General features: G+C 44.4%; 1 protein-coding gene across 2 annotated transcripts; it reads left to right on the top strand.

Moving 5' to 3' along the window:
- Positions 1-328: 328 nt before the first annotated feature.
- LOC119303874 (protein transport protein SEC13 homolog B-like) lies at positions 329-7,924 on the top strand. Of its 2 annotated transcripts, none has more exons than XM_037581021.1 (3): positions 329-460; positions 832-873; positions 6,627-7,924. In XM_037581021.1, exon 3 carries the CDS (start codon positions 6,698-6,700, stop codon positions 7,613-7,615), a length of 918 nt encoding a protein of 305 aa, XP_037436918.1. In that variant the 5' UTR covers positions 329-460; positions 832-873; positions 6,627-6,697; the 3' UTR covers positions 7,616-7,924. The 2 variants fall into 2 exon arrangements, with proteins under 2 accessions (XP_037436918.1, XP_037436917.1); XM_037581020.1 differs by having other exon boundaries at positions 6,610-7,924.
- Positions 7,925-11,892: the final 3,968 nt, after the last annotated feature.

Raw genomic sequence — 11,892 nt, 5'->3', positions numbered from 1 at the left:
GTCTTATATGATACTAATATATGATACCATGCATTACGAATGTGGTATTATACACTAGTATCATATGCATGATACTAATATATGATATTCTCTATTACAATCAGCCTTACGCCGCGCTGTAATCAGGCGGCTGTTTCCAAAGGTTTTCCCTAAAAAAACCTTTCCCGACATGTACATGTGTTGGCGTACTTTCTCATCTTACACCCTGTTTGGATGTAGAAAAACTGTTTGGAATTGGCAATCTGGAATTGCCAGGCCAAATTTTGTTGTCTGGGGGTGGTACAGGATTTGGGCTTGGAAAAGTTGGCCCAATTCCAAGCGATCTCGCGCAAGGTTTCCGAGCGGACGAGCTCGGAAAGGCTCGGAAACGCCCAGCAGCCCCCACCCCGCATACCTCGCTCGTTCGCTGGACGACCTGCTCTCGCTCCCGACTCCCCTGAAGCAACCGCCGGCGGCGGCGGTCAGTTCTCCGGCCCTCCTCTCCCTCTCCCATCCGTCCCCTCCCTCCTCTCCCTCCGATCCGTCCCCTCATCCTCTTCCACCGTTCTCCGGCCATGGCGCGACCTCCTCCGGCGAGGCCCTCAAACCCTAGATTCTGTAGAAGGGGATTTGCGGCGGGAATAGGTCGTCCGCAGGGGAACGACGGTGGTAGTGGAACGACGGCGGGAGTGGCGCCATCCCCTCCCGTGTGGAGCTCGAATTTTTGTGGTGTCCGTAGGGGAACTCGAATTTTGTGGTGTTCACTGTACCTCCTCAGATGCAGTCCAATGCCTCGAATTTAAGAGCTCGAATTTGTGTGTTGCTTAAGTATGATTTGTTTGAACTATGCAGGTTCCCAGGGGATTTAGGAGCTCAAATTTCCGTGGTGCCAAGGTATATTATCTACTCGTACCCCATGTTTGTACTGTGATTTTGTTTTGTCATTTATACACATGTTGTTGCGATGGTTTATTATGTATCAATGCTCTGAATAATGTGAGCTCAAACCCTGCCTATGGGGCACAACACGTTGGGCAGGTAGTTTACTTGGCTTGAAAGGGCTAGGTAGTTTCCTAGTTATTTCCTAGTAGTTTCCTTAGCGTTGTAAGGAGGTTGACTAGAAGTAGACTACAGCTGTGTAAGCAATTACGTAGTATTTTCTCGGAAATGGCTTTGCATGGCCATGGTAGAAGCCACGTAATTCCTAGTGTGTGTGCGTGTGCTGTGCACATCCCAGCCTATAAAAGGACCCGGCTCCTTCACTTGTAACAAGGCCATTTCATTCCAATCCATCCAGCCTCATAGCAAAGCTTGTGCTAGTACGTGAGCTCCTCCTCACTTATATCAGTGTGTGTATGTCCAAAATACAAAGAGTGTGTTCTGCTAGTTAGTATTAGTTTCAGTGTACTTTGTGTTTCCTCGACATCGTCTGATCCTCGAGAGCCAGCTAGACTGTAGTTGGGCTAACATTGGCATCAGAGCCTCAGGTTATGCTGAAGCATGCCGAAAGAAGGCGTTGCGGGCGACGGCTCCAAGACCGCCGAGCAGAGCTCGGCTGAGGAGGCCCGTGCGGCGGACTCGCTCGCGCCGCGAGGCAGGCCGTGAGGCGGGCTGGAAGCCACGCTCCGTGCGAGACGTGGGCATGTCCAGTACCTCCTTCCCTCTCCTCACGCGGACCAACTACCCCACTTGGTCGCTCCTGATGAAAGTCATCATGGAGCCCCGGCATATGTGGAAAGCCGTGGAAACCGGTGATGTCGAGTACGAGGAGGACCGGTTGGCGATGGAGGCGATCTTGCGCTCCGTCCCATCGGAGATGGTGCTCACCCTTGGCGCCAAGAAGACGGCCAAGGAAGCATGGGACACCATCAAGACCGCGCATCGGCGTGGAGCGTGTACGGGAGTTGAAGGCCCAGACCTTGCGCCTCCAGTACAAGGAGATTCGGTTCAAGGCCGGTGAACAAGTCAACGACTTCGCCTTGTGGCTGCAAGGTCTCGTCACCGAGCTCGCAACGCTCGGAGATCCCATCGACAACAAGATGGTGATTCTCAAGTTTCTCCAAGTCGTCCCCAGGCAGTACAAGCAACTGGCCTAGTCCATCGAGAGCTTGGTGGATCTCTCCACCATGACGATCGAGGAGCTGGTAGGGCAGCACCTCGCCAACGGCGAGGTCGGAGCTATTCGACGCCGACGACAGCGTTGGCGTCCCACACAGGTTCCGATGCATGGGGGATCTTCTCGGCAAGCCTGTGACAACGCCGCAGCAGCCCGAGAAGGAGGACGTTGATGACGACGAGGTCCTGCATATGATGGCCGGCGAGGAGCCGACCACGTTCGCGGAGGCCGAGCAAGAGGATTGCTGGCACCACGCGATGCTGGACGAGTTGGTGTTGATCAACGACAACGCCACTTGGACACTCACCACACTGCCTGTTGGGCATTGAGCCATCGGGCTCAAGTGGGTGTTCAAGGTGAAGAAGGACGAGCATGGCGCCATTGTCAAGCACAAGGCGTGCCTCGTCAAAAAGGGCTACGTGCAGTGTGAAGGAGTGGACTTCGAGGAACTCTTTGCTCCGGTGGCAAGGCTGGAGTCCGTGCGGCTCATCCTTGCTGTGGCTGCTCACCGCGGGTGGGAGGTACACAACATGGATGTCAAGTAGGCGTTTCTCAACGGCGACCTTAACGAGGAGGTGTACGTCTCCCAGCCTCCAGGATTCGTTGCCAAGAACCACTAGCAAGGCGTGTACAGGCTACACAAGGCCCTGTACGGTCTCCGGCAAGCCCCAAGTGCGTGGAACACCAAGCTCGATGCAAGCCTCGCATCCCTTGGGTTCTCAAGCAGCGCTTCTGAGCACGGCGTGTACTCGCGTGGCACCGCGAACACGCTGCTCATTGTCGGCATCTACGTTGACGACATGGTCATCGTCGAGGCAGAGCCTGAAGAGGTTCGACGCTTCAAGGGAGAGATGCATCGTCTCTTCAGCATGAGCGACCTCGGGCTGCTTCGGTACTACCTCGGACTAGAGGTGAGCCATGAGGGTGGTCGCATCACGATCACGCAAGCGGCCTACGCCGCGAAGATGCTCGAGCGAGCAGGCATGAAGGACTGCCATGCCGTGCACGCTCCTATGGAGGCACGACTGAAGCTCAGCAAGGATAGCTCCGAGAAGGCGGTGGATGCTACGCTCTATCGCAGCATCATCGGGAGCCTCAGGTATCTCGTGCACACCCGACCTAACATCACGTTCGCTGTCGGGTACTTGAGTAGCTTCATGGAAGCTCCGGCAAGCGATCATCTCGCTGCCGTCAAGCACCTACTCCGGTACATCGCGGGTACACTCACGTATGGATGCGTGTATCATCGTGGCGATGGCGAGAGCTTACTCGGCTACAGCGACTCCGACCACAATGCTCATTTGGACTCCCGGAAAAGCACCTTTGGCATACTGTTTTTTCTTGGGAGCAGTCCCATCAGCTGGCAATCGGTGAGGCAGAAGGTTGTCGCGGCTTCTTTGTGCGAGGCGGAGTACATCGCGGCAGCTGCAGTGGCATGTCGGGGAATCTGGTTGGCTCACCTTCTTGGCGAGATGCTAAACCAAGACACCGCCCCTGCACTCATCTTCGTCGACAACAAGTCGGCGATTTCCCTCTGCAAGAACCCAGTGCTTCATGACCGCAGCAAGCACATCGATCTCCGCCATCACTTCATACATAGGTAGTTTCCTGTTATTTCCTAGTAGTTTCCTTAGCGTTGTATGGAGGTTGACTAGAAGTAGACTACAGCTGTGTAAGCAATTACATAGTAGTTTCTAGGAAATGGCTTTGCATGGCCATGGTAGTAGCCACGTAATTCCTAGTGTGTGTGCGTGTGTTGTGCACATCCCGGCCTATAAAAGGACCCGGCTCCTTCACTTGTAACAAGGCCATTTCATTCCAATCCATCCAACCTTATAGCAAAGCTTGTGCTAGTACGTGAGCTCCTCCTCACTTATATCAGTGTGTGTATGTCCAGAATACAAAGAGTGTGTTCTGCTAGTTAGTACTAGTTTCAGTGTACTTTGTGTTTCCTCGACTTCGACTGATCCTCGAGAGCCAGCTAGACTGTGGTTGGGCTAACAAATAATTTGTGGACAAATGGTGTGTGCATTGTAGCTTTTTTCATCATGTCTCAACAAGAGTTGGTTGCCTACATTACCGAAGAGAACAAAAGAAGAAAAAGAAAGAGGATATTGTTGACAAAGCAGTATTTCAACTCTAGCATTTTCTTATCTTAGTTCTCAGAGGGCACCGAGGAATCTCGGATGCTTCGATGATGATGAGGAAAAGGTTGCATATCGGGAGTATATATTGAAACAAACTTATGAGGGGTCCGAGACAAATTGCTATGATAAGCTACGCTTAACTAAAAGAAACTTCCATGATCTTTTGTGCTATGTTGCGTGAGAAGTGTGGTCTCAAAGATAGCCCGTTTGTGACTGTAGAAGAAAAATGTTGCTATGTTCTTACAAGTTGTTGGACATGGACTTAAGATGAGGATGTTGGGTGGCACGTACCAGCGTTCTTTAGAGACCATCAGTAGGCATTTCTCTACTGTGTTGTCAGCCATCCTATCTCTAACTCGGGAGTTTATCAAGCTTCCTGATCCTTCTATCACCCCTCTCGATGATTACAAGTGGATGTGGTTTCCTAATGCACTTGGAGCACTAGATGGGTGTCATATTCCTGTGTTTGTTAATGCTGCTGACAAAGGGGGGTATAGGAATAGGCACCAAGATATCACCACTTACATGCTAAGTGTGGTTGATTGGAACATGAAATTTCTCTATGTTCTACCTTGTTTGGAGGGTTCGGCATCGGACTCGGGAGTGCTAAAAGATGCTATGAGAATTGATCTTGAAGATGCATTTGTTGTACCATAGGGTACGACTCTTTCTCTTTGCATTTCATTTCTCATATTTAATTGTTAGCTACTTACGTACTTGTCAATAGGAAAGTACTATCTTGTTGATGCTGGCTATACCAATGGACCTGGATTTGTATCTCCATTCAGATCCACTTGATACCACTTGAAAGAGTGGGTTGCCAGTCAACAACAGCCCCAAAATGAAAAGGAGTTGTATAACTTGTGCCATGCTCGTGCTAGAAATGTTGTGGAGAGAACCTTTGGCTTGTTGAAGAAAAAATAGGCCATCTTGCGTTCTTGTTGTTTCTTTGACATAGGACCAAATAACACATGTTCATTTGGTAGTTCATATTGAAATCTCTACAAAAGACTTATATTTAGGAACGGAGGGAGTACAAAGGATTTGCCAAAAACCTGTGTGGTCAATTGACCGCACTCCTCTCAACGTGGCTTCGCCCCTGTATTATGAAGTCATGTAAGGTGCTTTAACATAACCATGAAGCCTCATGGCTGCAGCTACATGTTGGAAAGTTTATTTGTTTTCGTTTGTTTGGATCAATAAAAGGTGAATGTGTAAATGGACAAATAGAAGCCTACAACAGCTATCTAGCGTTATTATTCCATCTGGTTATTATTTTGGTTGTTTCATTTGGAGATTGGATTTTCAGTAGCACCATTTTGCATGTATGCTTTTTTACTTTAAAATTTTCAACTCAAATTGTCCTCTTTTTGGGTCGGGGGGAGGGGCTTCTAAAGTTAGTGCTATTACAGTTGTTTTCTACTCCCTCCGTTCCATAAATCTTGTCGTGGTCTTAGTTCATACGACGACAAGTATTATGGAACGGAGGGAGTATTATCTATTTCGGCCTATTGTGGTAGTTTTTAATTTAATTTTAGTAAACATCAGTGGTTTGTGGGTTGCAACAATAAGTGGACAATTTTTTGTTGCATGTTATATTTCTACTTTATACACCACCTAACTGCATCTCCAAATAGTCCATGTTATACAGCCAGCACATGAATTTCTTCTTCAAAATTCTTAATTGCTGTGAAAGATGTCATCGTTCTAGTGCCACTGTCTTACTGCTCTTTCTTCCTTTGTCGTAAGATGTTCAAGTGAACAATATCTAGTACTGAACTAGCTGGACATTGTTTTGTCGTAATACCATCCCATTTCATGCATGTATACTACAAGAGATGTGAATTAAGTTTAGCATATCTGTATCTGCTGGGGGTGTCGATATCTCTTTATTTCTAACTGTGAGTACTATATTGTTTTCCAGAATTCCTAGTTTATTAGGCTAATTTTGTATAGATGGTATATAAGTATTAGTCAGGCAGTCACACTCATCAGTCTCATAAGCAGTTAGATGATTCATTTTGTGATTTTAGGAAACAATGTTGTATGGACATTTGATATGCTGGTAGCAAATTAGTGTATTGATCTTGGTGTGCCAAAATTGTTAGGCTTATAACTGTAACATCAGCATTGTTACAAATTATAACATGTACCCCCTCTGTTCATAAATATAAGAGCGTTTAGATCACTACTTTAGTGATCTAAATGCTCTTATATTTCTTTACAGAGGGAGTAACTGTTTCTTTTTAAAATGAAACACACCCAGCTCCGTATGTACAAATGCAACTATGCTACTTGTTTCAACGAATGGTACTATTTAAATTTTACTCTGCTTTATTCTTTGACGTAATGTTCTTTAAATGTTAGGTTTCTGTTACTATCAGATAGGAGCCTGAGGTGGTCAACGAATAACATTTGGTTAACACTTAAAAGCTGACGTTACGTAATTGGAACAATGCCTCCTCATAAGATAGAGACTGGGCACCAGGATGTGGTGCATGACATCGCGATGGATTACTACGGGAAGCGCCTCGCCACTGCATCCTCTGATAACACAATAAAGATCATTGGCGTAAGTGGCACCTCGCAGCAGCAACTTGCTACTTTGAGCGGACACCAGGGCCCAGTTTGGCAAGTCGCGTGGGCTCATCCTAAGTATGGTTCCATGCTTGCATCCTGCAGCTATGATGGGCGGGTTATAATATGGAAAGAAGGGGGCAAACCTGATGAGTGGACACAGTTTCACACTTTCACTGAGCACAAGTCTTCTGTAAATTCCATTGCTTGGGCGCCTCATGAACTCGGCATCTGCTTGGCTTGTGGTTCATCTGATGGGAACATTTCAGTCTTCACAGCTCGTTCTGATGGTGGGTGGGAGACAACGCGCATCGACCAGGCTCATCCAGTGGGCGTGACCTCTGTTTCCTGGGCTCCAGCGATGGCCCCTGGTGCCCTAATCAGCCCAGGGCCTTCTGGGCAGTTTGAATATGTTCAGAAACTTGCTTCTGGTGGCTGTGACAACACTGTCAAGGTGTGGAAGCTCACCAACGGAAGTTGGAGGATGGACTGCTTCCCAGCCCTTCAGATGCACAGGGACTGGGTGAGAGACGTCGCCTGGGCTCCAAACCTAGGCCTCCCAAAGTCCACAATCGCCAGCGCCTCTCAGGATGGAACTGTAGTCATCTGGACAGCGCCGAAAGAAGGCGAGCAATGGGAAGGCAGGGTTCTGAATGATTTCAGAACCCCTGTTTGGAGGTTGTCATGGTCGCTGACAGGAAACATACTGGCGGTCTCTGATGGCAACAACAATGTGACCCTGTGGAAAGAAGCTGTGGACGGTGAATGGCAGCAAGTGACTACCGTCGAGCCATAGATGTTTCGTGTTCTACCTCTAGCTGCATTTATATCGCTATCATAACAAATGTAGTCTGTCTTTATTTTATCTGTATGGCTTCGATTACAAGTGGTAACTCCCCGTGATTGTTAGGCTGTTGCCTGTGACAAGCTTTTTTCTTGGTCAAAAAGCAGATAATTTGGAACTTCTATCCCAATTGGACTCATGTATGGTTACGAGGACTTTTGCCTGGCCAGGCAGCTGTACGTACAACTTTTTTTTTGTTTGGTTGCAAACCTGGCCTGAGACAAATACTTTAAATATTAAATAAATAGATTTGATGGCTGAGCTGCATCCCATTCTATCGGCCTAGACCAGACCAGGCTAATCAACCTGCCTGTATGCTAGCCAGGCTAATCAGCTGCATGTTGCCAGGGTCATGTCCAGAACTTCAGGTTTTAAACCAAACAGCAACCTGGCACATCTCAGAGAGGTCGTCAGGTGAGGCAAATCCTGCCAGGTTTCGGTCAGTTTGGCGACTGTGTGAGTGCTTGCTCTCGATTAAAGCTGCGATTAAATTACAGCATTGCTTTCCGGAAGCAAACCAAGTTTGCTGATAGTTTGGCAAGAAACTCATTTGATAGTCGATCTTCTGGTTCTTGGGAAAACTTAATCGCTGATTTTGTGTCTCATCTTCTTGTAACTAACATGACTATTTTATGAGAAATAAAGTCTATTATACCATAAAAAGAAATCAGACCTGCGCGCGATTACTATTATCTTGTGTAGACAAATTTTTCATCGTGCTTTACCCCTTTCATTGTAAAATACACAAAGCTTTTAACATGGATTCACTCCTAAAAGATCTAACTCATGTGGACAAACTTGTTAAATTTTTTATTCGATTTTCTTATAAACTGGATCAGCCTTCTGGCATATTGACCCTTTTTAGTATATTCAGGTGGGTGAACTGAAAAGGGGTGCAGCGCGCACCCACTACCCCCGCGCCATTTAGGGCCAGCCCTTGTGCGGGGCTGGATGCCCCCTGTTTCTTTTTTTCAATTCGTTTTGTCTTGTTTTTTTTCTTTCTGTTTTTGTTTTTCTTCTTTAAATATCTTGGGAATTCAAAAGGTTTCAAATATTGAAAAATATTAATTTTCAGAAAAAATAATCAAGAAATCATAAATGATCGTGGATTCAAAAAATTGTTTGTGATTTTTAAAAAGTTTGCATATTCATAAAGTGTACATGATTTTGAAAAAATGCTCTGAAAGGTAACAAATGTTCAAATTTTAAAAAATAACTCCATATTCAAAAACCTGTTCGTGAATTTGAGCAAATGTTTGCGAACTCAAAAAATATTTCATGAACTTTAAAAACTGTTCATAAAACAAGTTCATTTCTTAAAAAAATGTTGGTTCGCTCACAAATATTCATATTTCAATAATGTTTGTGAAAACAAAAAATATTAATGAATTTCAATACAGATCCTCGATCCCAAAAAAATCACGACTTAAAGAAAAAGTTCACAAAAAACAGTATGTGAAATCGTAACTTTTGTACAATTTCAAAGATATTTGTGAATTTACTAAAATGTTCATGAATTTAAAAATGCTCACGACTTCATACCAATATATGCAAACTAAAAAAACATGATTTCAAAAAGTTGTTCAAGATTTCAAAAACTGCTCACGATTTTGAGTTCTCTTTATGTTTTCTGAAAGAATGATCACAAATTTGTAAAAAAATATTCATGAAGATAAAATATGTTCGCACGTTGAAAAAATATTCATGATATAACAAAGGATCACGAATTCGAAAAAATGCTTGGAAAAAGAATAATAAAAAGAGAAGGAAAAAGAAAAATAAAAGAAACATGAAAAGGAATAAAAATAGAAAAAAGAAAACCAGAAAACAAATAAAAAATAAAGGAGGGAACAAAAATGATATAAACCGAAAAAAAATCAAAAGGTAAAGAGAGCAACTAGTTAATGAGCGCTCCTTCGGGAGCCTCGCAACGATCAACGCCACTTGGCATGCACCTTGCCATTCGCCACGTGTCGCCCTTTGGGTGCTCCCTCCGGATTTTTTTTCCGCATGCCTTTCCAGCTTTTCAAACGGGGTTTTATGGGTTTTTTTGACGTTTTGGTTTTCCATCGGTCTTCGTTTAAAAAAATGCGTGAAAAAATGCGTTATTTTCGCGAGAGTCACGGTTTTGCTTCTGCGAGAGGTACGGTTTTTCTTTTGCTAGAGTCACGGCCGTTCCTCTCGAAAACGAAAACAGATACGTTTTCAATTTTCTTTCCTTCGCGAGAGTCATGGTTTTGCTTCCGCGAGAGGCACAGTTGTGCTTTAGCGAGAGTCACAGCTGTGCCTCTCGGAAATGAAAAAAAATACGTTTTATATTTTTTTATTTCGCGAGAGTCACGGTTTTGCTCCCTCGAGAGGTACGTTTGTGCTTTCACGAGAGTCACGTCCGTGCCTCTCGGAAACGGAAAAAAACGCGTTTTCTTTTTTTTTCCGCAAAAGTCACGGTTTTGCTTCCATGAGAGGCACGGTTGTGCTTTCGTGAGAGTCATGGCCTTGCCTCTCGGAAACGGGAAAAATACATTATCTTTTCTTTTTCTTTCACGAGTCACGGTTTTGCTTCCGCGAGAGGCACGATTGTGCTTTTGCGAGAGTCACGGTCATGCCTCCCCGGAAACAAAAAAAACATGTTTTCTCTTCTTTGTTTTTTTTTCCACGAGAGTCCTGGTTTTGCTTCCGCGAGATGCATGGTTGTGATTTCGTGAGAGGCATGGGCATGCCTCTTTCGGAAAGGGAAAAAGCCCGTGCTTCTGGTTTGGTTTTTTCGTATGGTTTTTTTGTCCATTTTTTTCGTAAAAAAAGTTCGTCAAAACCTATCAACATGGGATCTATTTTTAAAGATCTCGATGCGAGAAATCCAACGGTGAAATCGGTTCAAGATTTGGACACACGATTTAAGAGATAAAACATTTTGAATAAACGGATCTACGAAAAAAGGAAAACTCGTAGATTGCGACAAGAGGTGCACATGCAGCGCGCTATTTGTCGCAACCTGGAAAGGGTGGGGTGATCTTTGCAACGAGTACTCCTCAACTTGTAATTTCTGTAAAAACCGGTCTGGGATAGGTTCCCAAAACAGAGCTAGTTGGGCTGGCTCAAAGTGTGCCTAGCCAGCCAACCCATCTACACGGGGGAATCCCCCTGTGTTTTCTGTATTTTTTGTTTCAAATAATTCTGTATTTCAAAAAAATGCAAAGTTAAAAAAATGTTTGATAAAAATCATAAAATTTTCGTCAATTCAAAAATGTGCAGGTAATCAGAAAATTCGTGGATTCATAATTTTTTTGTGATTTGGAAAAAGTGATCGCATATTCTAAAGAAGTTCGCAAAATGATCGTTGATTTATAAAAATTATCATAACTTCCAAAAAATGTTCAAGAATTCGATTTTTTTCTTGGTTTAAAAAATTCTCAGCAATTCATAAAAAAACGTTCACAATTAATGAAAGTTTATGATTTAAAAAGATGTTCAGAAACTAAGAAAAATCATGATTGAAAACAATGTTAACAATTTCTAAGTATTTTTCACAAGCTGGAAAGATGTTCACAAAAGTTAAAAATGAAAACAAACGATCATGACAAAATATAAAAGAAAAAAGAAAGGAAAGAAAAATAAAAAAATAAAAGAAATAAAAAAACCAGTCGGGAAAGGTTATTGAAACTTCCCATAACCAAAAAGGATCTAGGTTGGCCAGCCCAAGCGTACATAATTGGGGGGTACGTGCTAAGTCGATCAAAGCACCAAATAGACAAAAACATCGAAATCACTAATTAAGGAGGGAGCAACTAGTTAACGAGCGCTCCTTCGGGAGCCTTGTAACGATCAGCGGCACTTGGCGCGCTCTCAGCCATTCGCCACATGTCGCGCTCTGGACTCTTCCTTTGGATTTTATTTTTTTATTTTTCACACGCGTTTTCGGCTTTTTAAACGGTTTTTCCCGGGTTTTTTCGACGTTTTGGTTTTCACCCGGTCTTTCTTAGCTTTTCGATCAAAAAAATCGCAAAAAAAATGTGCGCGAAAAAACGCGCTTTCTATTTTTTCCCTTTCGCAAAAGTCACGGTTTTTGTTCCGCGAAAGGCACGGTTGTGCTTTATCGAGTGTCACGGCGTGCCTTTTGGAAACGAAAAAAAAACGCGTTTTCTGTTTTTTTTCTTTTGCGAGAGTCACGATTTTTCTTCCGCGAGAGGCACGGTTGTGCTTTTGCAAGAGTCACGGGCGTGCCTCTCGAA

The sequence above is a fragment of the Triticum dicoccoides genome, chromosome 5A (assembly GCF_002162155.2).
Source record: "Triticum dicoccoides isolate Atlit2015 ecotype Zavitan chromosome 5A, WEW_v2.0, whole genome shotgun sequence".
NCBI lineage: Eukaryota > Viridiplantae > Streptophyta > Magnoliopsida > Poales > Poaceae > Triticum > Triticum dicoccoides.
This window is presented reverse-complemented; position numbering and strand designations above follow the sequence as displayed.